The 27992-nt window shown below is 43.7% G+C and overlaps 2 protein-coding genes and 1 long non-coding RNA gene across 3 annotated transcripts; 1 reads left to right on the top strand and 2 right to left on the bottom strand.

Moving 5' to 3' along the window:
- Positions 1–491: 491 nt before the first annotated feature.
- Positions 492–27992, top strand: LOC132501976 (uncharacterized). The gene is made up of 3 exons (XR_009534365.1): positions 492–2456; positions 21959–22184; positions 27425–27992. It is a non-coding gene; the product is annotated as an uncharacterized LOC132501976 (long non-coding RNA).
- On the bottom strand, positions 3174–11165 carry LYG2 (lysozyme g2). Its single transcript, XM_060117908.1, has 5 exons — positions 11156–11165; positions 6889–7029; positions 5693–5889; positions 4667–4808; positions 3174–3292 (listed from the first exon to the last, which is right to left on the bottom strand). The coding sequence occupies exons 1-5, from the start codon at positions 11163–11165 to the stop codon at positions 3174–3176; spliced, it is 609 nt and encodes a 202-aa protein (XP_059973891.1).
- LYG1 (lysozyme g1) lies at positions 11750–20162 on the bottom strand. Its single transcript, XM_060117907.1, is given in 7 exon segments — positions 11750–11910; positions 12067–12210; positions 12213–12234; positions 13731–13795; positions 13798–13920; positions 14851–14955; positions 20120–20162. Coding segments are annotated over 7 exon segments (663 nt in total).

Genomic DNA, 27992 nt, shown 5'->3' with positions numbered 1-27992 from the left:
ACAGCCATGGCTCCTAGAACACTCCATATAGTTTGGCCAGTTTCAAATTACAGCGAACAGCCTACAGCGACTTACTTCATTCTTTAAAAATGAGAAAAGCTATTTTTCCTACATTCAAAATGGATTTGGCAAAGCCAAGCCCTGGAGTGGGGTTGCTACTCTTTGCTGCTCTTAAATTAGAGCTTGTCAATCAAGTAGTTCACCCCCAGACAACCAGCAAAGAAAGACAAGCAGGTGGAACAGAAATGAGCAGCAAACCGTCCATACCCAGACTCCGCTCGCTCCCTGTGTGCAGCTCATCTCAGGAGGCCAGAGCCTGCGGGTCAGGCAGGCGTTTCAAGCTCAAAGGCACAATCAGAAACCACGCCTCTCCCATCCCTTTCTGCCCTTCATATTTTCAAAGCTTCATCCAAGTTTTAACTTTTCATCTTACTAAAAGTAAACAGCATAGCTTTTTTGAGGAACCTATTGAGTGAACCCAAGCAGCAGGAATGTCCACGTGGCATGATAATTCCTTTGAGACTTTAATTTGTGTTTTGTTTTTTGTGTTTTCTCTCCCTCATTGGCCAGGCCTTCCTTTGTGTTCCTTTGACTGAGGTCAGCCTCTGTTCCAGGTATTTGTTTTTAAAAGCGTGAAGTTATTAAGGGGTATTAAGCTAGAGGGAGGGAAGACAAGTGTTTTAAAGAGTGGAGAAAAGAGAGGCTCTGCACCGCACACCCAAGCAGGTGCCTTCCTACATCCCTAGACATTTCAGGATGCTCAGCTGATTTCCATCTGCCAGGATCTGCATCTCGGTGTCAACGGTCTCATTCCCTTGGAAGTTCAGAAAAGTGTGCCACCTATTTGCATGGAAGACCAAAGGAGCAAAGAATTAAGCTGCTCTCCTCCCAACAGGCAGATACCCCAGTCAATGGCTCTTAGAAGTTGATGTATAAATACCCCAGCTTCTTGGCCCTTGTGTATAATAATTCTGCAGTGTGTTTTGCACAATCCCTTAACGTTTGCTTGGAGGATTGAGCTCCAGTGCCCACTGTGGTAGCCGGCTTGATGACACACATTTTATTGGCTTTCTTCCCTTCCCTGTATCCCCCAGCCACTTCATATCAGCATTCCGTGAACCTCTCAAATGAACCACCTGCACCTGAACTTGTTTCAGGGTCTGCTTCTACGGGAACCAAACTAAACCACCTGCACCTGAACTTGTTTCAGGGTCTGCTTCTATGGGAACCAAACTAAGACACCTTAAATATTGACTCTCCTCTAGAACATCTGGTATCTCAGTCATAAAAAGAATACTGGGGGAATAGATTCAGAGTATGAGTCATCATACTATTTCTTGTTTTTCAAATTATTTGGAAATTATCTCACCTGGGTGTACTTTTTTGCTTTAGTAGTGACATTGAAGGAGTTGGCAATTAGATGGAGTACATGCTGTGGTTTCTCCCACCAAAGATATCATTCTTGAGCGAAGTGAACATCTAAAGAATGTCCTGGATTGCCCACATGCAGAGATAATAATCAAAATATTTAACCGGTTCAGCATGGTCCTCAACCAATCATAAAAGATGCTGGTCTACATGCTGCAGGGCTGCTTCACCACCTGACCATAGGCTCTGCCCAGTGAAACACAGGGGTCCCAGTTCTGCCTGGGTCAAATCTGCAGGTAGGGTTGAGAGGTCACTGAGCAGAGAAGGGTTTACTTGGCTTTCTCCAAGGGGGCTCAGAGGTAGGTGGGTATGATTTTGATTCCTCCTCAGAAAAAGAAGTGACGTGTAGAAACATTTAGTGAACATCTCTGAAGGGAGCTAAAGGCCCAGCAGGGGCCACATCGGCAGGGACTTTGAGAGCTTTACATTCCAACATATTATTTGTGTTTTCTTCTGAGTATGGAAGTAAAGCCACAAACTGCATCAGGTTCCCTTCTGGAAGAATGTCTCTTCTCCATTGTGGGTGGTCTGGGCAAGACCAAAAAGCAAAGCAGCCAGCCTGTAGGTGTGTATATGATCCAAGGTAAGTCCATCAGTCTCTCCTGGAACTATAAAAGTGAAGCAGAATGATGAAAGGATGGGAGAAAATGTCGTTGGTTTTCATTTACGCAGTGAGAGTGCTCATTCATTCATGCAGTAGGGATGCTATAAAGTATGGTCAACTGCTTCCTGCTACCCAGACCACAGAGTTGCCTGGTTACTCTTCTTGTCCTTGACCCTCTCATTGGCTCTGTGAGCCTTTTGATAGCCTTTCGGTAATTTCCTTTTACTGCTTAAAATTTCCAGAGCTGGTTAATTTTACTTACACCTAAAGAACCATAACAAAATTGGCTCCTATATGCTTATCTTCAGCCATGTTTGGTGGAGAATGGACCTCTTGAAAGATTGTGTGGCAGCAACTACTGAAAAGGGAAGAAAAGAAGCCAGTCCCTGGATCTTCAGCAAACAAGAGGAAGAAGACACAAGAGGTAGGTGTGGGCCTGAGGGACACAGTGTACGTCTCTTGAAGAAGATCAGCTTCACCACAGTTGGCTCTCAGGTACCCAGGGAGCTAGAATTCCACCCTGGGTTCTCCATGGCCTCCCAGGTTGACTGGCTTGGGAGTCAGGCATTCCTCACAAGCAAAGCCCTAGTAGCTTGAGCAGATACTAGGAAAAGGACAAAGGCTCAGATCAGGCTCTCTTCTTGTTAGCAATTCTGGTAAGACAGGGAGTAGGTGGGCATTGAAATCATGGGCTAGGACTTCCCTGGAAGTCCAATGGTTAAGACTCCACGCTTCCACTGCAGGGGGGTATGGGTTTGATCCCTGGTTGGGGAACTAAGATCCCACATGCCGTGTGGTATAACCAAGAAAAAAAAAAAAGTAAAGAAATCATGGACTAAAATGAGTCCTTGCTGCAATATGTAGACTTACTCTTAAGAATATGCTAAGAATATGTCACTTACTATGATATTTACTGCACAATAATTATGCATATGTTTATGCATATTTCATGGGAACCGTAATGTGAACTGGGTGGATTTTCCTTTTTTATGCTTATTTGCATGAAGAAAAGTGAGAAATGAATTTTCTGTCATAAGTGCAACCATTCCTTTGCCAGTGTTGGGTACAACACAACCATATCAAACCCTCAAAGAAGGGCCATCTGAGCACCTGCCAACCTGGCCCACCCACAGAGCTTTGCCTAGAAGCCATGTCTCTTATAGAATTTAGCTCGAGCTGTAATATCACTGATGAAGTCACTGTCTATGTCCACGGGGGTGGCAATGGCTTCAGTTCCTGACTTGAAGGCTGAGAGACCACCTGAAATGAAACCAGAGGTTCAGATTAAAAGATTAACTTTCAGCAGAAATAAGATATGAGCATTCCCGGGATGTCAGCCCTCCAGGGAAATCTTCCAAAGCAGACAGTCCCAGATCCTCTTCCCCCCTTTCCTCTCCTCCTGAAAGGATCCATTTCCTCAAGAATCACTGAAAAAATTCCAGATTGGTTTCCTTCTCTTTCTCTTTTTCTGAAGACTTTTGTTTTTCTTGCTGCAAAAGTCAGATTTGTTTCTTATTTAGTGCAGGCCTGGCAAAACTAGATCCCCAGTAAATCTTCAGTCTAAAACTGCTTGTAACATTCTCTCAGTCATTCAAGAACTCACTCATTTATTCATTCATTCATTCATTCAATAAAATTTTTTAAGCACCTACTATGGACCAGGATGTGTGCCACACTGAGTGCACGGTGCACAATGATGCTCAAGACATACTCATTCCTTTGTAGGTGTATGTGTGCAATATGAATGTTTGTTCATACGTGTATTATCCCCTAGAAGGTTAATCTTCAGTAGTTACTCATGTGTTTACCATAATTGTGCTCTGCTCGGATGTCTAGAGGTAAAGACCCCTGGTCCTGATCTCTGCCTTCAAGGACTTTGAAATAGAAAATAGAAACTGTTTATTTGAAATTAAGGCCATAAAATGTAAAACTGTTTATTTGAAATTAAGGCCATAAAAGGAGAGAGGTATATACATACCATGGGCCTATAGGAGGCAGACTTAATAAGAATTGGTATGGCTGGATATGAAGGGAGAAGGAACCAGAGAACCTAAGAAAAAAATGTTTTTTCTGGCTGGGATGACTGGGTATATTATAGTGCCTTTCGCAGAGATAGAAAATACAGAAGAAAAAGCAAATTTATAGTGGGAGGCTAGTGAGTTAGTTCAGTCTGGGAGATGCTGAACCTGAGGGGGTCTGTGATCAGCCGAGTAGGGATTTCCACCTGGACACATCATGGTACCTAAAGCCCTGGTGTCACTGAGGATGCTCAGAGAGTGAAAACTTGTTCACTTTCTGAAAAAATTCAGAAAGTGGGTAACAGCTTCTTGCACCAGGGGAAAAAAACCCATCAGAGGAAGGCAAACATATTCTTTTAAACAATCGCACTAACTCTCAAGGTATCACTCAATGGCTCAATAACAAATGAGATGTAATAAGAACCCCCAACGTCTGGCAGAAGGGGAATGGAAATTGGGAATGAAGAACACTCTAAGGAACTCAGTGCTTCAGAGAACACTAGGGGTCCTCCCAGGCCCACTGCTGACCCTATGGACACAGGCCCAGGGAGGCCCAAGGTACACCCGGCCTTCTGGGCTCTCACTCACTGCTCTTCTAAACAAAGCACTGGTCTACCTTTGAGGTATTGAGCCACACTCCACGTGGGGAAATTTTTCTGGATTGCCTTAATTCTGTCTGTGAGAATCCCAACAGCCTGCAAAAGGTGTTCTTTGCTGTCCCAGGTACCAACAGGTTGATGGATTTTTTTTTTATCAAGCTAGAAAATTCAGATAAGAATGTCAACATCTGGATGGAGCAACACATTTTTCTGCTGTCCTGATTTCTCCTCTTTATGTTCAAGGTCATAGACACTGGCCTTATCCCTTTTCTTTAGTCCCACAGAATCAATTCTAAAAGTCCTTTCACAGAAAAGAGAATCAGAGAAACACAGTAGGATTTGGGAGAAGTGGATGTGGCATAGTTTTAGTTAAGCACTCAAATATAAAAAAAAAAAAGAAAAAGTTGTTTCAAAACAAATAATGAGCACCCAAAGTCTAGATATTTGCAGTCAAAAATAACTGGAAGGCTAGAAGTCTGGGTTTCTCAGACAATTTAAAATAAAGCCTGGGGGAGTTCCCTGGCAGTCCAGTGGTTGAGACTCAGTGCTTTCACTGCCGGGGCCTGGGTTCGATCCCTAGTGGGGGAACTAAGATCCCTCAAGCCGTGTGGCATGGAATAGAATAGAATAGGGGAAAACCTGGAAGCAAATATCCTGATAATTTGGGTCCCCTTCCTCCAATTTGCCTAAAGGACAAGTTGGTTCAAGTAGGGTTTCATTATAATGTTTTGATCTACATGGATAAAATTTACTATTTCATGAACCTCAAAGGGATACCTGTAATAGTACCCTTTATAAGATTTTCTCAATTTAAGTACATTGCATAATATTAATTACAAATTATAATTACAAAACTCATAAGATACTTTAAAAAAAAGATATCCAATAACTGGTATATCTTGACACGTTACAGAAATCCCAGTGGCAATTATGCAAATACCAGTGTTTTGAAGCCTAGGATAAATGCAGATAGATTGCCAGTTTGGGTTAGCTTCTGTGAGGAAGCATGAAGTGGGGCTGATTGAAAGTTTCTAGCTGAGTACCTGCATCAAGCCAAATTTAAGTCCTTTGTGGTCCCAGGCGTCTTGCCAGACGGTTCCGCCATGGCCCTCTCTGGAACTGATGGCTGCAATGAGAGTAGGGTCCATGCAGTGCCTCAGCCCGACTTCTTTGATTAGAATTTGGTAAGACGTGAAGACCTTCAAATCCATCTCAGCAAACATTTCAGAACCACGGATGCCTACACCAATAGAAAATAAACTGTTTCCTCCACTCCACAAGAGACCCCTTTTTCAAAGTTTAATAAGTTAGCCACAGGTCCTGACTGTGGCCCACAGGCTTGGGACAACCATTTTAGGACATTTTTTGATCTCTGATTGCATAAACCCGGAGAGGTCCTCTGCCCCAGATGGATACCACTTCTGCTTTCTTTCTTGCTCTCTCTTCTGCCATATCTGGTGCATTGGGAAAAGTCTTGGACTAGAAAGCAGCCAACCTATGTTTGAGTTTGGTTCTGACACTACCTAGCCCTGGGCCCTTGGGAAGTCTCTCCTCCTTGCTGAGCCTCGGTTGTCTGATCTGTCAATTGGGAAGGTAGGATTAGATTGACCTTGTAGTTGCTTCTAGCTCTGACATGCTAATACTGAGACAACATGAAGAAAACTTCGGAACAGAATTACACAAGAGAGGACATACAGAGAGCGTTGCTTAAAATGTTCATGCTGTAACCTGAAGTAGACACAACAACAAACGAGAAAACAAAGCCAGAATTTGAAACTTTATTTAAGCAATCATTTCAATATGTAGAAATAAACACATCTCTACCAGGTTTGGAAAGGATGAAGGGAAAATGAAAAGAAGCAGCTTGATAGGGGAGTCAGGGTTCTGTTTCTCTCTCTCTCTCTTTTTTTTTTTTTTTTTGCGATACGCGGGCCTCTCACTGTTGTGGCCTCTCCCGCCGTGGAGCACAGGCTCCGGACACGCAGGCCCAGCAGCCATGGCTCACAGGCCCAGCCACTCCGCGGCATGCAGGATCCTCCTGGACCGGGGCACGAACCCATGTCCCCTGCATCGGCAGGTGGACTCTCAACCACTGTGCCACCAGGAAAGCCCTCTCTCATTTTTAATTTTGATATTACTGCTATAATAATGAACGTCTCAAAATTAAGCTACTTCCTAAGAAAGAATCTGAAAATGATGAAAGGGGGCTAGCCAAAGGCTTGCCTGGCTTTACACTCACTGCAGGCAATCAACCTGGTGATATCACAGGTAGCACCAGAGGTCTCCATGGTCATGATGTCACTGTAGCAACCATGGTACAGGCGGGAATGTAGGCGAGGGTTCATTGAATGGGTGAAGGAGCGTGAGCCCCTGGAAGTGCCTGCGGGGCACAATGATCATTCACATGAAGCCTGCGAGAAAATACTGCTCGGAGTTGCTCTCATGAACATCACTCAACCAACAGCAAAGCCATAGGCTTAATCCTCCCCAAGCCCCTCCCCAAGCCCCTCCCCCAAGACCCCCAGAATGGCTCACCAGACAAAACAGAACAGAAGATTCCCCCTTCCCACTCCAACATTAAAAAGTTTAATACAGCACTTAATTCTAAATGTTGTGTAAAGTATTATGGCAGTCAGTTCTTATAGGTCTCAAAAACATTTGCTGCAATCTTGATCAGGGTGAAAATTGCCAGTAGAGCTTTTGTTTCTTGTTTTTTGGGTTTTTTTTTTTTTTTTTTTTTTTTTTTTACGGTACGCGGGCCTCTCACTGTTGTAGCCTCTCCCGTCGCGGAGCACAGGCTCCGACGCGCAGGCTCAGCGGCCATGGCTCACGGACCTAGCCGCTCCGCGGCATGTGGGATCTTCCCGGATCGGGGCACGAGCCCATGTCCCCTGCATCGGCAGGCGGACTCTCAACCACTGCGCCACCAGGGAAGCCCTGGGTTTTTTAATAATTGTATACCCACACATACGTACATATACATGAAATATTTTTATTGTTGTTAGCTTTACAAAAACAGGGTCATATTATTCACACTTTTCTTTTTTTAATTTAATTTTACTTATTTTTTTTATACAGCAAGTTCTTATTAGTCATCCATTTTATACACATCAGTGTATACATGTCAATCCCAATCGCCCAGTTCATCCCACCCCCACCCCCACCTCCCGCTGCTTTCCTGCCTTGGTGTCCATACGTTTGTTCCCTACATCTGTGTCTCAATTTCTGCCCTGCAAGCCGGTTCATCTGTACCATTTTTCTAGGTTCACATATATGCATTAATATACAATATTTGTTTTTCTCTTTCTGACTTACTTCACTCTGTATGACAGTCTCTGCATTCATCCATGTCTCTACAAATGACCCAATTTCATTCCTTTTTATGGCTGAGTAATATTCCATTGTATATATGTACCACATCTTCTTTATCCATTCATCTGTCGATGGGCATTTAGGTTGCTTCCATGACCTGGCTCTTGTAAATAGTGCAGCAGTGAACATTCGGGTGCATGTGTCTTTTTGAATTATGGTTTCCTCTGGGTATATGCCCAGTAGTGGGATTGCTGGGTCATATGATAATTCTATTTGTAGTTTTTTAAGGAACCTCCATACTGTTCTCCATAGTGGCTGTATCAATTTACATCCCACCAACAGTGAAAGAGGGTTCCCTTTTCTCCACACCCTCTCCAGCATTTGTTGTTTGTAGATTTTCTGATGATGCCCATTCTAACTGGTGTGAGGTGATACCTCATTGTGGTTTTTTTTTTTACATCTTTATTGGAGTATAATTGCTTTACAATGGTGTGTTAGTTTCTGCTTTATAACAAAGTGAATCAGTTATACATGCACATATGTTCCCATATCTCTTCCCTCTTGCATCTCCCTCCCTCCCACTCTCCCTATCCCACCCCTCTAGGTGGACACAAAGCACCGAGCTGATCTCCCTGTGCTATGCGGCTGCTTCCCACTAGCTATCTACCTTACGTTTGGTAGTGTATATATGTCCATGCCTCTCTCTCGCTTTGTCACAGCTTACCCTTCCCCCTCCCCATATCCTCAAGTCCATTCTCTAGTAGGTCTGTGTCTTTATTCCTGTCTTACCCCTAGGTTCTTCATGGAATTTTTTTTCTTAAATTCCATATATATGTGTTAGCATACGGTATTTGTCTTTCTCTTTCTGACTTACTTCACTCTGTATGACAGACTCTAGGTCTATCCACCTCATTACAATTCAATTTCATTTCTTTTTATGGCTGAGTAATATTCCATTGTATATATATGCCACATCTTCTTTATCCATTCATCCGATGACGGACACTTAGGTTGTTTCCATCTCTGGGCTATTGTAAATAGAGCTGCAATGAACATTTTGGTGCATGACTCTTTTTGAATTATGGTTTTCTCAGGGTACATGCCCAGTAGTGGGATTGCTGGGTCATATGGTATTTCTATTTGTAGTTTTTTAAGGAACCTCCATACTGTTCTCCACAGTGGCTGTACCAATTCACATTCCCACCAGCAGTGCAAGAATGTTCCCTTTTCTCCACACCCTCTCCAGCATTTATTGTTTCTAGATTTTTTGTTGATGGCCATTCTGACCGGTGTGAGATGATATCTCATTGTAGTTTTGATTTGCATTTCTCTAATGATTAATGATGTTGAGCATTCTTTCATGTGTTTGTTGGCAGTCTGTATATCTTCTTTGGAGAAATGTCTATTTAAGTCTTCTGCCCATTTTTGGATTGGGTTGTTTGTTTCTTTTTGTTATTGAGCTGCATGAGCTGCTTATAAATTTTGGAGATTAATCCTTTGTCAGTTGCTTCATTTGCAAATATTTTCTCCCATTCTGAGAGTTGTCTTTTGGTCTTGTTTATGGTTTCCTTTGCTGTGCAAAAGCTTTGAAGTTTCATTAGGTCCCATTTGTTTATTTTTGTTTTTATTTCCATTTCTCTAGGAGGTGGGTCAGAAAGGATCTTGCTGTGATTTATGTCCTAGAGTGTTCTGCCTATGTTTTCCTCTAAGAGTTTGATAGTGTCTGGCCTTACATTTAGGTCTTTAATCCATTTTGAGCTTATTTTTGTGTATGGTGTTAGGGAATGATCTAATCTCACACTTTTGGATGTCCCTGTCCAGTTTTCCCAGCACCACTTATTGAAGAGGCTGGCCTTTCTCCACTGTACATTCCTGCCTCCTTTATCAAAGATAAGGTGACCATGTGTGCGTGGGTTTATCTCTGGGTTTTCTATCCTGTTCCATTGATCTATCTTTCTGTTTTTGTGCCAGTACCATACTGTCTTGATTACTGTAGCTTTGTAGTATAGTCTGAAGTCAAGGAGCCTGATTCCTCCAGCTCCGTTTTTCGTTCTCAAGATTGTTGTGGCTATCTGGGGTCTTTTGTGTTTCCATACAAATTGTGAAATTTTTTGTTCTAGTTCTGTGAAAAATGCCAGGGATTGCATTGAATCTGTAGATTGCTTTGGGTAGTAGAGTCATTTTCACAATGTTGATTCTTCCAATCCAAGAACATGGTATATCTCTCCATCTATTTGTATCATCTTTAATTTCTTTCATCAGTGTCTTATAATTTTCTGCATACAGGTCTTTTGTCTCCTTAGGTAGGTTTATTCCTAGATATTTTATTCTTTTTGTTGCAATGGTAAATGGGAGTGTTTTCTTGATTTCACTTTCAGATTTTTCATCATTAATGTATAGGAATGCCAGAGATTTCTGTGCATTAATTTTGTATCCTGCAACCTCATCAAATTCATTGATTAGTTCTAGTAGTTTTCTGGTGGCATCTTTAGGATTTTCTGTGTATAGTATCATGTCATCTGCAAACAGTGACAGTTTTATTTCTTCTTTTCCAATTTGTATTCCTTTTATTTCTTTTTCTTCTCTGATTGCTGTCTAGGATTTCCAAAACTATGTTGAATAAGAGTGGTGAGAGTGGACATCCTTGTCTTGTTCCTGATCTTAGTGGAAATGCTTTCAGTTTTTCACCATCCCACTGTCTTTTAGAGATCACACACCTGGTCTCAGGACTTAATGAAGCTCAGGTTCTTTATGTCTCATCGCAGAAAGAATTCAGTGAGAGGCAAAGTGATAGGTTATAATTAGCTTTATTTAGAGAGGTACACATTCCATAGACAGAACGTGGCCCATGTCAAAAGGTGAGAATGGCCACAGGGCATGGGGTCATCTCAGAAAGTGAGAGCAGCCCTGGGAGAAACACACTCCATGGAGTGTGGGCCATCTCAGAAGATGAGAGGCCCCAAAATATGGGGTGGTTAATTTTTATGGGCTGGGTAATTTCATAGGCTAATGAGTGAGAAGATTATTCCAATTATTTTGGAGAAAAGGCAGAGATTTCCAGGAATTGGGCCACTGCCCACTTTTTGGCCTCTTATGGTTGGCCTTAGAACAGTCATGGCACCCCTGGGTATGTCATTTAGCTAATATATTACAATGAACATATAATGAGGCTCAAAGTCTGCTGGAAGTCGAACCTTCTGCCATCTTGGACCTCGTTGGTTCTAACCAGTTTTTGTCATGTCCTCAGTGGCTATGTCATTTTTATAAAGGTTGTGCCCTTCCCTCTTTTTGCAAAACTATTCCCCCCAGCAGATGGGACTGGCTACCCTCTTACCCTTTTTCTCATCAAAAGTTTTCAATTAAAATTTGAAACTATGATTTTTATCAAAGAAATCAGTGATAGAGTTGCCACGTAAAATAACCATATGCCCAGTTATATTTGAATTTCAAATAGACAACGCATAATATTTTAGTATAAATGTCTTCTAAATATTGCATGGGACTTACACTAAAAAAAATCATTTTTTATCTGGAATTCAAATTTAACTGGGATTCTGATATTTTTATTTGCTAAGTCTGACAATGCAAGCCAGTGAGACACAGGATTCATTTCACAGAAGTCCACATTACAGCTCACATCCGTGGAAATACCTTTAAAGAGACACAGCCTTTTATTTGCACACACCAGACCACAAAATGCAGATAATAATTCTTTAATGTGATTCATGTTATTTTGATGACATTTGGGTCAAACTCAGATTCAAAATTACTGGCCTCATTGGCTAATTTTATCTGTGTAACAGCTGAAGCTGCCTGCATGATAATGATCTTGGGTCTGAGCTGAAGCGTTGGAAGCCCTGTCTTTTGAAGTATTTGGCTTGTGCAAGGACATCATTGCAGAAGCCACAGCTCAGGTCCTGACTGCTTCAGGTGTAGTCGCAGAGTCCACCTGGAATTTGTGAGATGGGTTAATGCCAAGCCCACAGCCCCTCGCTGTGGCAGGGTGCTCAGCAGTTAACTCAGATTCTCTTTCCTAGTTGCTTTTTAGGAGGCAACTCAGGTTTGGGAGGATCTGGTGCAATGAATTATGTTTGTACCTATTAACTCCATGCTGGGAAACCAACCCATGGGTTACACAAAGCTCTCAGGTGCTGGTCAGGGGTCCAGGTTGGAAACCTCCTCTGGATTTCTTTGATTCTAACAGTCAGGACCTCAGTCATCTGGGAAACCTGGGCCTTGCTGATCCAGGAGGTGGGGCATGAAGGCCAGGGTCCTGTGAGGAGAGAGGCAGAGGGTAATGCAGCTTCCTGGGATCAGGGCTACTTTTTCATTTCCCTTTTTCTCTCCTCCCCTTTGGCAGAACCATTGCCACCTTCAATCTCCCTGAGGATAAATAGTAAAGCTACAAGTTTAGGCAAAGGAAGGGACGAGCAGACATTTCACAGCTGTTTCCAGGGTAATGGTGAGAGACAGAGTTGGAAACCAGAGGTGACAGATGTAGCGTAGGGACCAGTCTGATGCCCTCTTTCAGTGCTGTAAGCATAAACCTTCTAAACAGGTCAGAAAGGGGATTTTCTATCTGGACCTGTAACTCTCCTTTCAGATAATCTGAATGTCTAAAGGTAACTTTTCTACACTTTCTTGTACACCATGTGGGTTTCACCATATGTAGGAGAAATGTCTGACTCTGGGGAGTTCTTTCTTCATCATCAAAGGAGATGGACTCATCCTTTACAAAGGAAGCAGAACAGGGCAGGAGAAATGATGCCTGCCCTGACATCACCAATGATGTCCTCGGTCCCAGTACTGCATTTTCCAGCTGCAGGGTGACTTTGCGGCAATGACTTTTTCCTCGCAAATCCACTTCCTCTCTTGTAAAGGGCAGATGACTTGCCTCCCCCACCGACTTCATCTCATCAGTTTATTGGATGGGTCCCCACATCAAAATAAGTTAAAGTATTTGAAAGTACTTTTAAATTGTCAAGCGTCATGTACTTTGAGAAGCCAATTTAAAGATCATTGAGGAGTACGTTTTCCTAAAACCTTAAAGTATGAGTGCAATACTTATAGGTTTCTCCACAGCGACAACAGTGTGAAATTCATAGGAAAAAACATGTCCTCGTTACGTCCCTTGCATCACCAATTCAGCCAGCACAGAGTTAATTCGGCAGTGGGGTTAATGAACGACCCGTTCCCTGGAAGTTTCTATCAGGCAGAAAGTGATACCAGGCAGAATTAGTGCAAAACTGAAATTGATCCTCATAACTAAGAATTGTGCAGAAATAAGACAAGGGAAAGGGAATTCACTATTTTTTGAGAATCTACCAGATACCAAGTGCTTCTTCACATTATTTCATTGAATCTTCATAACAATTCTCTGAGATGGCATTTTATAGATGAGGAAACTGAGACCTAGGGAGAGTAAATGATTTATCCAAGGTCACATGGTTACAAAATAACAGAGCAAGGATTCAATCTGTGATCTCTCTCTTGCACCATCGCCTTACTGGAAATCCAGAATAGGTTTTGGTTGCTGACAGCCTGGAAACACAGCATAATTTACTTTGAAAAGAAATTGTGGCTCTAAACGAAGCAGAAATGTTGCTGATCACATCTCCCAGGTGGAGCTGTGGTTCTCACAACTCCAGGGAGCATCTTTTACTCCGTATTCTATGGAGTGGTGCTCCAGGGGTGCCATCAGCAATAACGAATGTGAAGGAGTCCCTTGGGGTTGTGACAAGCCACACGTCATGATTGGTGGCAGGTTACCTGCACCACCCTGCCTCCATCGCCCATACTGTCCGCATTGACCAGGACGTTGCCACCATGAGACTCCTGGACAAGACACCAGCGATCACGGCAGGGTCCATGCAGTATTTTAGGCCAACTGTACACATGATGGGTTGATATCACAGGAAGTATGGCATGTCCATTTCAGCCGGCCTTTCAGAAGCACGAACTCTTAAAGCAAACACAGAAGGAAGGAGGCAGCTTGGTGTGACTTGTGCTGAGACAGGAGTTCAAGAAGAGAGAGAAAATACACTCCAGGGACCTGGTCAGTGGTCTAGGACTGAGAAGCCCAAGTTTTGGTCTGAAATCCCTTGTGGCCATTGCTAGACCTGAGATTATGATTCTCCTCCTTTGAGCTTGCGTCCACATCCCCTGAGGAGTGTCCTTTGTGCTCCTCAGCTGGGCTCTCAGGGGCTGCTCTGGCCCACCCTGGAAAACTCCATGGGCACAGACACCATCAGCTCCATCCTAAGCATCCCAGAGTGACCCAATAAAATGTACCTGTCCATCAGCTACCATGTGACAGAATATGAGAGAAGAGTTCTCCCAACTCTTCAAGGAGTCCTTGGAGAGTTTCCCTGGCAGGTTTCCTCATGCCTGCCCACCTTTCTGCCCTAAAGTGACACCCAGAATCATGTGAGCTTAAACTTTTATGAAATAACGAGAAATGGCAAAATGAAGACCAGTACTAATTTACCTGGCTAGCCCACTTTCCTGATTTCACAAGCACTCTCATCCACCTTACATCAAACAAAGCTGTCAACACTGTAAAGTGAGTGCTATTCTCACCCTTCCAGTGGATGCTCAGGAGACCTGAGTGACTTGTTGAAGCCCCAGAGCTAACACTCAGACAAGCTCTGTGGACCCCACGTCCACTGCTCTCGCCATCACTCCGCTGCGTGGGGCTGTGGGAAATAGTGGGAACCTAAAGGATATGCTGAGAGGATCAAAACTGTGGGGAAGGACAGGGAGGCTTGGGGTGGCATCTCAAGGGAAGGGACAAAATCCTGTGGAAGCCACGCTTGCCAAAAGGAGTCACCTTCTGAGAGAAAGAGAAAGAAGAGGAGGAGGGCAAGGTGGACAGTGAGATGATCAATACCACAGTATTTCAGGCCTCGACATCTTCCAATCCCGCAAGAAGCCCCAGGGGTGTAGAGGGTCTGGAGGTCTCCATAGCGTCCCCAACTGCTGCTTTCAGATGAGCCTACAAATGGAGAAAATGTCAGCCTAAGACATTGAACTAGTAGTTCTGATCCTGCTTCTATCCATCATGAAGTGATGTTAATAAAAATAACTGGGGCTTCCCTGGTAGCGCAGTTGTTGAGAGTCCACCTGCCGATGCAGGTGATACGGGTTCGTGCCCCGGTCCAGGAAGATCCCACATGCCGAGGAGCGGCTGGGCCCGTGAGCCATGGCCACTGAGCCTGCATGTCCGGAGCCTGTGCTCCACAACGGGAGAGGCCACAACAGTGAGAGGCTCACATACCGCAAAAAATATATAATAATGATAATAACTATACTAAAATCAATGACAAGAGGAACTCAATTTGCCATGGAAACACTTTTGAAATTTACAGTATGGCAACTAAGTGATCACAGATACTAACTTCTTACCTCCTCTTCCATGGACTCAAGAACAGTTGGAGCAGTTATACTACTTGCAAAGCTCTGGGGCTGAAGAGTGCTTTTGGATGGGTGTCTTAGAATCAAAGCAGAGATTCTGTGTTCCCTGTAAACTAGTCCTCATCTTGTGTCTTAGGTGAGCTCGGCACTTCTCCCTCAAATACTCCTAACTCATTGGTCTGGTGAGATACTTGTGTTTGCTCTGGAGAGACATGTAGTATGAAGCCTGGTCCTCCCTGGGATCTCAACCCAGACCCAAAGTAAAGGCACAGCTGGTAAACTGGGACTTGGAGTTGGCTTCCCCTGCTCTTGTGTGCACTTCTAGGTGGGAGCCTAAGACAACAAAGGGGGGAGGATACGGTGTGAGGTCCAGGACCAGGTCTCTATGCCGGGGCTCCCTCTTTCCCCTTCTTCCCTTTCTCTCTTTGCCCTTCCATCTCTCTCCCTAACTTTCACTGTCATTCTAGTCACTGAAGGGGAGGGCATTGTCTAGAATTTATAATTCACACCACAAGGAGGGCACATGAGCCAGCAACAAGTTACCTACAGGGGGCAGGAAGCTGCCCCTTGACAGAATCATCTCACTATTATCAGCCTGTAAGGACTTCTCATTAGATTACTCTTTTTGATTAATTTAATCTTTGACTAAATTAGATTATATCCTCAAATCTTAATGATATGCAGATCTTTGTAAATATACCTGTTGCACATCATCATCTGTGTACTGTAGGTTTATGTAAATGCATTTTAAAGTTCTGTTTTCTTACTAAGAGCTTCATGGGATTGACATCTGAAAATACTGGTATTTTGGAGTAAATACTTCTATTTTAAAATCTTGTGATGAGTAATCTAAGAGAAATGAGGAAATGAAATGACTTGGTCTTTTATGAGTGTACTAAAAATTAAATGAGCCAACAGTTCCTTGTTTATTTTTTAATCAGTGCACTTTTTATCTTTATAATTGGTGACAAATACCCTTAATAGTAGTTGGTTGTGTCACTCATTACTCCTTGCCCTGTAGTCTCTCCCTAATCACATTATATGCTCCCCAAAGTTTCTTTTTCTTTTCTCTTGTAACAGTCTTTATTTTAAAGTCCATTTTGTCTGATATGAGTATTGCTACTCCAGATTTCTTTTGATTTCTATTTGCATGGAATACCTTTTTCCATCCCCTCACTTTCAGTCTGTATGTGTCCCTAGATCTGAAGTGGGTCTCTTGTAGATAGCAAATATATGGGTCTTGTTTTTGTATCCATTCACCCAATCTATGTCTTTTGGTTGGAGCATTTAATCCATTTATGTTTAAGGTAATTATTGATAATGTATGTTCTTATTGCCATTTTGTTAATTGTTTTTTTTGTTTGTGTTTTTTTTTTTTGCGGTATGCGGGCCTCTCACTGCTGTGGCCTCTCCCGTTGCGGAGCACAGGCTCCGGATGCGCAGGCCCAGCGGCCATGGCTCACGGGCCCAGCCGCTCCGCGGCATATGGGATCCTCCCAGACCGGGGCACGAACCCGTATCCCCTGCATCGGCAGGCGGACTCCCAACCACTGCGCCACCAGGGAGGCCCCTGTTAATTGTTTTGGATTTGTTTTTGTAAGTCCTTTTTCTTCCCTTCCTCTTTTGTTTTCTTGTGATTGTTGACTAACTTTAGTGTTGTGTTTGGATTCCTTTTTCTTTTTTTGTGTGTATCTATTATAGATTTTCGGTTTGCAGTTACCATGAGGATTTGATATAGCAGTCTGTATATAAGCAAGATCGTGTTAAGTTGCTGGTCTTTTAATTTCAGATGCATTTCCAATATCCTGCATTTGTGCTGTCCTCACAATTGCTGATTTTTTTTTTTTTTTTTTTTTTTTTTTTTTTTGGTATGCAGGCCTCTCACTGTTGCGGCCTCTCCCGTTGCGGAGCACAGGCTCCGGACGCACAGGCTCAGCGGCCATGGCTCACGGGCCTAGCCGCTCTGCGGCATGTGGGCTCTTCCTGGACCAGGGCATGAACCCATGTCCCCTGCATCAGCAGGCGGACTCTCAACCACTGCGCCGCCAGGGAAGCCCAACAATTGCTGATTTTGATATCAAATTTGTGTGCAGATGATTTCCTACCTTTACTGTATGTTTACCTTTACCGGTGAGCTTTTCCATTTGTAATTTTTGGTTTCTAGTTGTGGCCTTTTATTTTCCACCTAGAGAAGTTCCTTCAGCCTTTGTTGCAAAGCTGGTCTGGTGGTGCTGAATTCTGTTAGCTTTTGCTTGTCTGTAAAGCTTTTGATTTCTCTGTTGAATCTAAATGAGAGCCTTGCTGGGTAGAGTATTCTTGGTTGTAGGTTCTTCCCTTTGATCACTTGAAATATATCGTGTCACTCCCTTCTGGCCTGCAGAGGTTCTGCTGAGAAATCAGCTGAAAACCTTATGGGAGTTCCCTTGTACATTATTTGTTGCTTTTCCTTTGTTGCTTTTAATATTTTTTCTTTGTCTTTAATTTTTGTCAGTTTGATTACTATGTGTCTTGGCATGTTCCTCCTTGGGCTTATCTTGCCTGGGACTCTCTGCGCTTCCTGGACTTGGGTGACTATTTCCTTTTCCATGTTAGGAAGTTTTCAGCTATTATCTCTTCGAATATTTTCTCAGGTCCTTTCTCTCTCCTCCTTCTGGGACCCCTATAATGTGAATGTTGGTGCACTAGATGTTGTCCCAGAGATCTCTCAGACTGTCCTCATTTATTTTCATTCTTTTTTCTTTATTCTATTCCACCACAGTGATTTCCACCATTCTGTCTTCCAGCTCACTTATCTATTCTTCTGCCTCAGTTATTCTGCTACTGATTCCTTCTAGTGTATTTTTCATTTCAGTTATTGTATTGTTCATCTGTTGCTTGTTCTTTAGTTCTTCTAGGTCTTTGTTAAACATTTCTTGTATCTTCTTGATCTGTGCCTCCATTCTTTTTCCAAGATTGTGGATCATCTTTATTACCACTACTGTGAATTCTTTTTCAGGTAGATTGGCTATCTCCACTTCCCTTAGTCATTCTTCTGGAGTTTTATCTTGTTCCTTCATCTGGAACATATTCCTCTACCATCTCATTTTGTCTAACTTTCTGTGATTGCAGTTTCCTCCACAGGCTGCAGGGTTGCAGCTTTTCTTGCTTCTGCTGTCTGCCCCCTGGTAATAAGGCTGTCTAAGAGGCTTGTGCAGGCTTCCTGGTGGGAGAGACTGGTACTTGCCCACTGGTGGGTGGAGCTTGGTCTTGTCCCTCTGGCGGGCAGGGATGTGTCAGGGGGTGTGGTTTATTGGACAGCTGTGTGTTCAGGAAGACTTTAAGCAGCCTGTCTGCTGTTGGGTGGACCTGTGTTCCCACCCTGTTGGTTGTTTGGCCTGAAGCATCCCAGCACTGGAGCCTACAGGCTGTAGAGTGGAGCCAGGTGTTGGTGAGAAAATGGTGGCCTCCAAGAGGGCTCACACCAATGAGTACTCCCCAGAACTGCTACTGCCAGTGTCCTTGTCCCTGCAGTGAGCCAGGGCTGCCCCCCACACCTCCACAGGACACCCTCCAATACTAGTAAGTAAGTCTGGTCCAGTCTCTTATGAGGTCACTGCTTTTTATCCTGGGTCCTGGTGTGCACAAGACCACGTGTGCACCCTCCAAGAGTGGAGTTTCTGTTTCCTCCAGTCTTGTGGAATTCCTGTGATCAAACCCTGTTGGCCTTCAAAGCCAGATTCACTGGGGGCTCCTCCTCCCATTACCAGACCCCAAGCTGGAGAGCCTCATGTGGGGCTCAGAACTTTCACTCCTGTGGGAGAACTTCTATGGTATAATTATTTTCCAGTTTGTGGGTCGCCCACCTGGAGTGTATGGGACTTGATTTTATCATGATTGCACCCCTCCTACTGTCTCATTGTGGCTTCTTCTTTGTCTTTGGATGTAGGGTATCTTTAGCACTTTTTTGTTGATGGTTGTTCAGCAGTTAGTTGTGATTTTGGTGTTTCCATAAGACGAGGTGAGCTCATGTCTTTCTACTCTGCCATCTTGTCTCCTTCACCCAAAGTTCTTTATAGTCCCAAAATTCCTTGTAAAATTTTAAAAAATATTTGTTGAATGGATGGTTCAAGAAAGAAAGGAATGAATGTAAGGCTGGCCCTATCTGAGAAGTTTTTAAAATTCAGAGCCAGGAAAAAATTTGCTTCTCTTGAGGAACTATGCTTCCTACTTTTCTTTGTCCAAAAAAAAAAAAAATTACCTTTTCCTCTTTGCCCCAGTTGCAACGAACCTTAGGACCAAATCTGAAATTCAAGCATGGCAATGATGTCAGCCTCAGTGGTTAGCTGAGTCCCATCTCCCTGATCCCAGTGTTGCTAGTTTTTTATTGAATTACATTAGTTTTACAATGGTAAATCACGTCAATGCTTCTGTAGAATTATATGGTCTATTAATAAATTCAATAATACTTCTGGTGAAAGAATTTTTATAGAGAAACAGTGAGCATTTTTCAATGATATGGATTTAAAGTCTGGCCCAAGCAATGCTGCTGTAAGTCCACCCCACATTCTGGAGAACCTCCTCCTTTTGTGAGGCACCTGGCAAGAGGCTGCTTGTCAGTAGCTGTTAGCAACTCCAGGATTTGTTGAACAGCTTGGTGGGAAAAAGAACATTTTCCACTGCAGTTTTAAGTATCAGAAGTACCACTATGTTCCCATGCTTATCTTTCCCATCTCCAAGGTCATTTGGGAAAAATACAACACACTCACCAGTAAAGGCAAGAAGGCCCAGAAGTAGCCACAGCACAGACATATTGATGACTTGGCACTATGGATCCTAAAATGATTTTAAAATAGAAATTAGCTCAAAGATATGAAGATATCAATTGTCATAACATTATGTAGTGCTTCTATGGAAAGATGTGAAAAGAATGAATGTGTGTCCCCCTGTCTGAACTAAGAAAATTAATTATTTGAATCATAATGAAATAAGCCAGAGTGGGACATGTACTCCATCCATCCTTTTAATTAGCTTAAAAATGATGAGACTCCTGCTCAGCCCACAGGGACTCAACATACTGTCGAGTTACCAAATACAGGTTCTTTTAAGAAACCGAGATACTTTGATTCTCAACGCTGAGAAATATGGTGATCTGACTGCAGATCTTGAAAAGCCAATTTCTGATGCATGTACCTTATCCCAATAGCCTCTTCATTATCAAAAGATAATACCAAAAGTAGAATTTCTTATCAGTGCTTCTCTTACTTTGGGTTCTTTTTCCTTCAGTTAAGAGGAAAGGTTACGCTTTCCTTGGTGCCTTGCCATAGTCTTTGCTTTGGTTAGAAGGAGTTGGAAGACATTCCCCACTGCTCTAAGCCCCCAGCCTGGGAATCTCAGACCCCTTTTGTCACCTTGAGCCATGTTTCCCATTCTCCCTCTGTAGGACTCCTAGGCAGGAACAAACCTGGGCCAGAGCCTGGGGAGACCAATAAACAGGCTATTTCCACCAGCAAAGTCAAATCCTCATGAAGTCAGGTCATGATAGGGGTCCAGGATTGAATCATATGGGGGTCAGCAGACAAGAGATCGGACAACTGGTCACCATCAAGCGCTTGCTCTCAAATACTTTCTCATCCCAGCCATTCCTCTAATCACCTTCCTCGTGTACAAAGAGCCCTGGTTCCCCCACTAGCTACCAAATGAATATACAAATGCCACCCAGAATAGCTTGCCGCTGACCCCAGGGGATGCCTGAGGAGCCAGCCACCTGCCCCCAAAGCCTCCACCTTCCATGAGCCCCTTCTACTGCTGGCTGCTCCCATCATCTCCCTTGGTCAGCTGAGCTTGGCTACGATCCTTTTGAGTTATTACTATCATTACAAGTGGGGTGTGTATATTGGCACTTTCATAATGCTTTTCTCATCTGTTTTGTTTGAAGGTTAGTATTATGGGTGGTTCCTTCCAAACACCCAGGAAGAGAATATGTCAAGATGAAGAAGAGGTATTAAGGAAGTCATTTGAATTAACAAAAAGCCATGCTTTTTGTTTTTCTTCCCTACAACATTGAGATGGTCTATCTGATTTCCCTTAGTTGAGTAGAAAATGTCGTGCCCAGTCCAGAACACCAGAAAGATACAGGAACTTTGAATTTTAGCTGTGTTTACAGGAACTCTCAGATTCAGTCACCTAACAGGAATCACCCACTGAGCCCCCAGCACTGAATGAGAGAGGACACTCCATCCCAGGAAAAAGAGCAGAGAAAGAGCCATGTAGGTACAGGAAAAGCTCATAGTTTCATCAAAGAGTATATTTACAGAGGCTTCTCACTGGCTTTATGGAATGGACCCATCAGAAAAAAGGACTGCTTGCATCCAGATGCAAAACCCAGAGCATTTTACTCTTTATACTGCTTTTCCAGGGAAAAAAATACTTCTTGGAAACACAAGTGGAAAAACTTAGCTTTTATTGCAACATGAAAGCTCGTTTCATTTTCCAAGCATGGAACTAAATGTCTGTGTTGCATAAGCACTTGAATGAAAAGAGTCTGTGTAAATACATGTGCCAATGACTTAGGAACACAGAGTTACTCTGGGTTTTTTTTTTTTCAGTTACATCAGGAAAGAGCAAGAAGTGACAATAAGACATCAACATAGCATATTGAAGGAACCCAAACTCTGTGACCCAACTTTCCAGGTGCCAAAAAGGAGTCTATGTTCAGAAGGGAGTGTTGAGGCGTCACTGGAGTGTGTGTGGGGAGAGTCCATTGGTCACCCAGGACTGATCCGGTCAAACCCCTGTGGCTCCAGACACTCGGAACCATTATCAAAACGTCAGGTCAGTCCAGCACTGTGTTCATGATGCTAAGCACAGCATCCACTGCAGCATCCCTCTTCTCCCTTTCTGGAGAGCAAAACTGTGACAGACAGCATGGGGGTGTCAAGGTGTAGGGCTCGTTGGAAACTGACAATCTGAATACCATTTGGGGCCAGTTCAGGTTCCTGGTGGCCTCCACTCACACTTCCTCCACTGAGCACTTTTAATTCTCAAAGCAGTGTTTAGATTTGTAAGGTGTCATGGACCATTTCCTCGTCAGTTAAACAATGTTTCTGGAAAGGTGGAAATAAAGGTCTTTGGTCTTTGTAGTCCTCTCACAAGACAACCCCCGTTCCTTTTCCATGAATGTTCTCCCAGATTTTCCCCACTAACCTTGAACCATAGGCATCCCAGGTCCTTAGGGTCCTCCAACCAACCTGGAAAAGGTGCCGTGTTAACAGCCTACGGTGCCGGGAGATGGAGGTGGCCCTACCCCATCGTGCCCCACCCCACGTGGTCCTGGAAGGACTGAGAACTGCTCTCGACACACACACCAGGCCGGTCTCCTCTGCTCCACGTTGTACTGTCACCCTGACCCCGGTTTTATTGCTAACTCAGCTTTCTTGCTTGCTCCCTATGGGCTGAAAGGCCTTTCCAGTCGCATCACATCTTAGCCATGTTCCCTCTTGCTCTCCCTCCTCACACACACCCTAGCATTGCCCCGCAGACTGCTGTGCACCAACAGGCCTTAAATGAAAATAACAGCAATGACAGTCACATACATAAAATGTTTCTGCCACTAGGACCACATTTTCTTGAGAAAAATCTAACTTTCTAGAGTCAGATATAAGGCTCCTTTTAAACTCACTTTTTGCAGAGTTGCATTTTCACAGGGTCCATGAAAATATATATTTACTGAATTTGGATTGTGAGCAAGGATTGCCAGCCTGGAAGGTTCGATCACTTCTCTTCACTCTCTGCAGGCAAATCCTTTCTTGGTTGAGAGAAACCTGGGAAGGAGTTCCTTCTCTCCCTTCGGCCTCTGTGCCTGCTTTCCTCACTTTGCCCATCTGGGATTCCCAGAGTTGGGAACTCCAGGAAGGCTCCTCCCCCAGTGCGAAGGACTGTCCCAGGAATATCCCGTTCTGAACAAAGATCAAATCTAAGAGACCATGGTCTCTCTTCCATCCAAGACTCTTGAAGCCTGTCTAGCCTTTGACTCTGCCAAGTTTAAGCTGTTAGACTTGTTGGCCTTAGATCTTTCACAGCCTTCAGAGAAGATAGGAGTTTGTTATCAAAGCGTCACTTAAGGTGGGTGGGGTTAATGAAATAGGAGGGAGCCTGAGGGTGGGGGAGAGGTTACATCTGGAAAAACACAAACACCTCTGTCCTTTGGCCTTGAATTCACAAAAAACACATCTCATATGGCCTATAACAGTTCCCACTAAATGCACACATGTTTCTGTTCTCCCATTCTTTCTTTCGCCCATGCTCACAAATCCAAAAGTAACTATATACTTAAATTAAAAGAAATCTAAACATGTATAAGTATTGTAAAAAAAAATCATTCTACCATCTACATAATCTTTTATAACTTGCGTTTTCCTTGCAAAGTTCTTGAGTTTTCTGTGACTCCAACTTTTCTTATTTACTTAGCAGCAGAGACACAGTCATTATCAGTTGATCACCATACCCTGGATTTTTCATGCTAAATGGACCTGAGCAGAGTTCCACCGCTCACCTGTTTTCAGTGAGCTCTTGTCCTTAGGGACCATCAGCCCATCACCCCTTCTATAGAGCCCCTGGCCTGCGGCCTCTTTCAAAAAGGGTTGACTTCACCCTCTTACTAAGAGATTTATGGCTAAGTCTTACAAATTATAGTAATCATCAAATAATTATAAAGACCTTGAACTTATATAGGGCCTTTTATTCAAGAACGTCCTGACATTTTGCAAACCTTAAGCAATATTATTTCCTGCCACACCTCAGAGGGCAGATCCTAGTTATATTCATTTTGACATTTCTGGTCCTACACTTGTTTTTATTTGCACCAGTTTCTGGGAATGGGGCCAGGTAGGAAGGAAGGAAGGGAGGAAGGGAGGGAGGGCGGAAGGAACTGAATCTGGAGTGTTAGAAACTCTTATTCTTGGTGTGTATTTCAGGCAAGCAGAGCCACACCTTAGGCTGAATGATGCTCTTCTATACACATCTAATACCTACAGTTTGTTCCTAAATGTCTACCCCAATAGATACTTCAAGAGGGTTTATATGAAATTTCCAGGAAGGACTCCTTGCCCCAGATTGCCCAAGGGATGAGTTCCATAACTAAAAGAAGGAGCCTCCTCCACCACCACGCCCTATGCCGCAGCTCTATTGAATGGCTTGATCTCCCCCAAGCAGCCCCATTGTTTGCTCTCTGCCTATGGACAGGCTCCTCCCTCTGGCAGAAATGCCCTCGGGGACAGGACTGTGTGTTATTTGTCTTTACAACCCTAGCACCTAACACCCTGCCCAACACATATGAGATACTCAATAAAACCCATGGAATAAATGGGTTGCGCATTGGCTGACTTGTTGCTAATCTGTCTCCTCTGCATCCCCTGCCTTCTCCTGGGTCCCCTGCCCTGCCACACCTGGAATGTGTGAGAGCAGTGAACTTGGCGGCTTCATTCATGACTGAGTCCTCAGAGACCAGATCAGAGTCTAGCACGTTGTGTGTGTTCGGTAAATATTTGTTGAATCAGTCTATGCATGAAGAATCTTCAATCTCACCCAGCAAGGTTCAGATCGGGCCTCCAACCCCACATCCCAGGTTGGTTTCCATGCTGCCTGGTAGGTATTTCAGCCTGAAAACAACTTGAGAGCAAGGACTGGGTCTTTTTTCCTGTATCCCCTAAATGGCACATAAGAGGTATTCGGTAGGTGTTGATAGAATGAATAAATGAACCAAAGGATATTTATGACTTGGGGAAGTCACTGACTCCGTATTTGCAGCTCAGACTTTGGGGACTGGGATTTCCTAGTTCACTCCCCATGGCGGAGATGGTGAGGCTACGAGAAGACAGGGCACTCTGAGCAAGGATCCAGACCCAGAGACCAGGAGTTCCTGAACTTTACATTTGGGGTGAGGGTGTGAGAATGCTGGTCTCCTCTCTGTTGTTGGCAGAGTTGGGATAAAAAGCAGATAAATAATGTACCCCACTAGAAGCCATATCCCTACCAAACAATGGAATCCTTTCTCTTTATTTTGTCTACCAAGGTCTAGCACACACCAATGACAACTCAAATTTATTAGAGTGTGTGAAAATTTGGGAAGGCCCTGGCCCCATCTGCAAAAACACCACGTCACCAGGGCCAATCAAACCCAGTGCCGAGGATGCACATCAGCATCCTGGAAGTTTCTCCTCTGGTTGGCAGCCAGCATGTTGCCTGGCAACAGCTCCACGGAAATGATGCACACCAATGCCCTCAGGCTCATTCAGTCCTCAGCTACTCTGTATGGACAACCTCCCTTTCAAAGACCTGGCGGACACTCAGTGGGGAAGCTGGGGCGGAGTGGGGGTGAGGACAGGTATTGAAAAGAAAGCTTGTTGCGCCTGTTTTTAAGTGAGACTAAATATTAGAAACAGCTGAAGATATTCCCTGCCATGCCCCATACAATTCTGACACCAATTCTGAGGTGTGTGTTTTTTTCCATCCCAAGCAGTTCTGTGACACCAGTTGAGTCCTATAATTTAACTCAATTCTGACACTATCTACCTGGAAATCGTATCAGATCCCAAACATTAAGGTCTCAGTCCTATAAGACTGCCCTCCACCCCCATCTCCAACTTCAGAAGCCAATTGTAAGTCCAGGTTGCACCTGGTCTTCTGACCTACCGGCTGTAGATCAGAAGTTCCAACGACCTCTCCTTGGGTTCCATTAATTTGCTAGAATGGGTCACAGAACTCAAGAGAACCTTATACTTACTAGATTACCTATTTATTTCAAAGGATATAACTCAGGAACAGCCAGATGGAAGAGAGGCTGTAGGGCAAGGGATGGGGAAGGGGTACAGAGCTCCCATGACCTCTCTGGGACCACTCTCCCCACATCCCCACATGTTCACCAACTCAGAAGCTCTCTGAACCCTCTCCTTTTGGGTTTTATGGAGGCTTCATTGCAGAGGCAGGATTGATTAAATCATTGGTTATTGGTGACTGAACTCAAGCTTCAGCCCCTCTCCCCTCCCAAGTAGAGGGGTGGGATTGACAGTTCCAACCCTAAAATCACCAGATTGGCTCCACTGGCAACCAGCCCCCATCCTTAGGGGCTTTCATTAAAATAGCAAAAGACAACTTTATGGTTCTCATCACTTAGGAAATTCTGAGTGTTTTAGAAGCTCCATGCCAGGAAGGGGACAAATGGAGGGACCAAGCTAGGAACCCAGGCTTAGGCTAAGAGCCAAACATGTTTCCCCCTAGATGCGGCTCCAGGTGGCATTTGGTCCTGAAGTTATGGACAGTCTCTTTTAGGCAGGGGCTTCCTGGACTCTTCTATTCAGTCGCTGCCCTACTCAGTGTTTGACCTTTCCACCACTGTCAGTCCTGAGTGGAGCTCCCGTCTTTGGTTGCTATTCATGTCTCTGGGAAATGGCTTCTCACGGACCCTGCTGATTCTTCGATGACTTCTAATTCCTCCCACCCTAAGAATCCTCGTGACCTAAGAGGGCATTTTCCAAAAAGCCTCCAGGACACTGCAGAAAAAATGACAGATATATACTATTGTACACGTCAGAGTCCAGGAATGCTCCTTGTGGCATTTTATAAGAGGTGGCTGGCTGGATAGGGCAGATGCTGTGTTGTGCTCTGCTAATATTTCCTGGGGGAAAACTTGGCAGCTCTTCTTGCCCTCCCCTGAGGAAGGACACACAGGCTGGTCCCAGACACAGGCTTGAGGTGCAGTCTAACAGAAAGTACCCCATAGATACCGGGTGTGGCCTACACTCACTTGGTGGGCAAGCTGAAGAGGGCTTTCCTGTTTCCACATCCTGGAAAGCTCTTGTTAGTGTTTTTCTAAGAACAAAGGAAGGAATTGATCTGATCTGATGTGTACCTATAGAACCTTTATACTCATTTTAAGAGACCCTACAGTCATACAAGCCTTATCGCTGCTCTTTATCATAGATTATTCAAAACACCAGGAACAATAAAATCTATGTGATTTTTTTCATACATTGAACACAGAATTTGTGGATGATTTTTTCTATTTCTTTTCACAGTCTATGATGCCATCCTCAGAAACAGAAGTCTACATGTAGTCAAGCATTCTCATTGCAAAAGACCATATCTTCTAGTTTTCATTAAGGTTAATGTGACAGTGGAAAGATACGATTGAATTTTCAGCATGGTAAAAGTTTGACTACCTAAAACTATCAGATGGAAAAAGGTGCCATGTCTAAATATACTGCTGGTTGCTGAAAGGAAAGCTCAAAGCCTTGCTGCTTTTCTTGTCAGTGATCGCCAGAAGAAGAGGAGTATTTTGATCAATCTTGCTCACAAGACGCCTCCTGCAAGCTCTGGGGTTCAGAAAGAATTGACTTATTCTTAATAGTCAAACCCCAGTTCATTGAGAGGTTCTACCATGTTTGCTTTTTTGGGGCGGGAAAATCTTCTATTTTGCATTCCTCCTTTTTAATCTTTGGCTTGGCACATCCCTAAGTTGTGAAATCTCCTTGTGTGTTAAGAGCAGTGTTTTAATACCAATTTATAAACATGCGAGTACTTATATAAATTTAGACATGTAAATGCATGTCTTTTATTGGTTTTCCTCTTACACCTAATAAAATC

Source organism: Mesoplodon densirostris, chromosome 14 (assembly GCF_025265405.1).
Source record: "Mesoplodon densirostris isolate mMesDen1 chromosome 14, mMesDen1 primary haplotype, whole genome shotgun sequence".
NCBI classification, from domain to species: domain Eukaryota; kingdom Metazoa; phylum Chordata; class Mammalia; order Artiodactyla; family Ziphiidae; genus Mesoplodon; species Mesoplodon densirostris.
The sequence above is the reverse complement of the archived record's forward strand: the minus strand, read 5'-3'. Positions and strand labels throughout refer to the sequence as shown.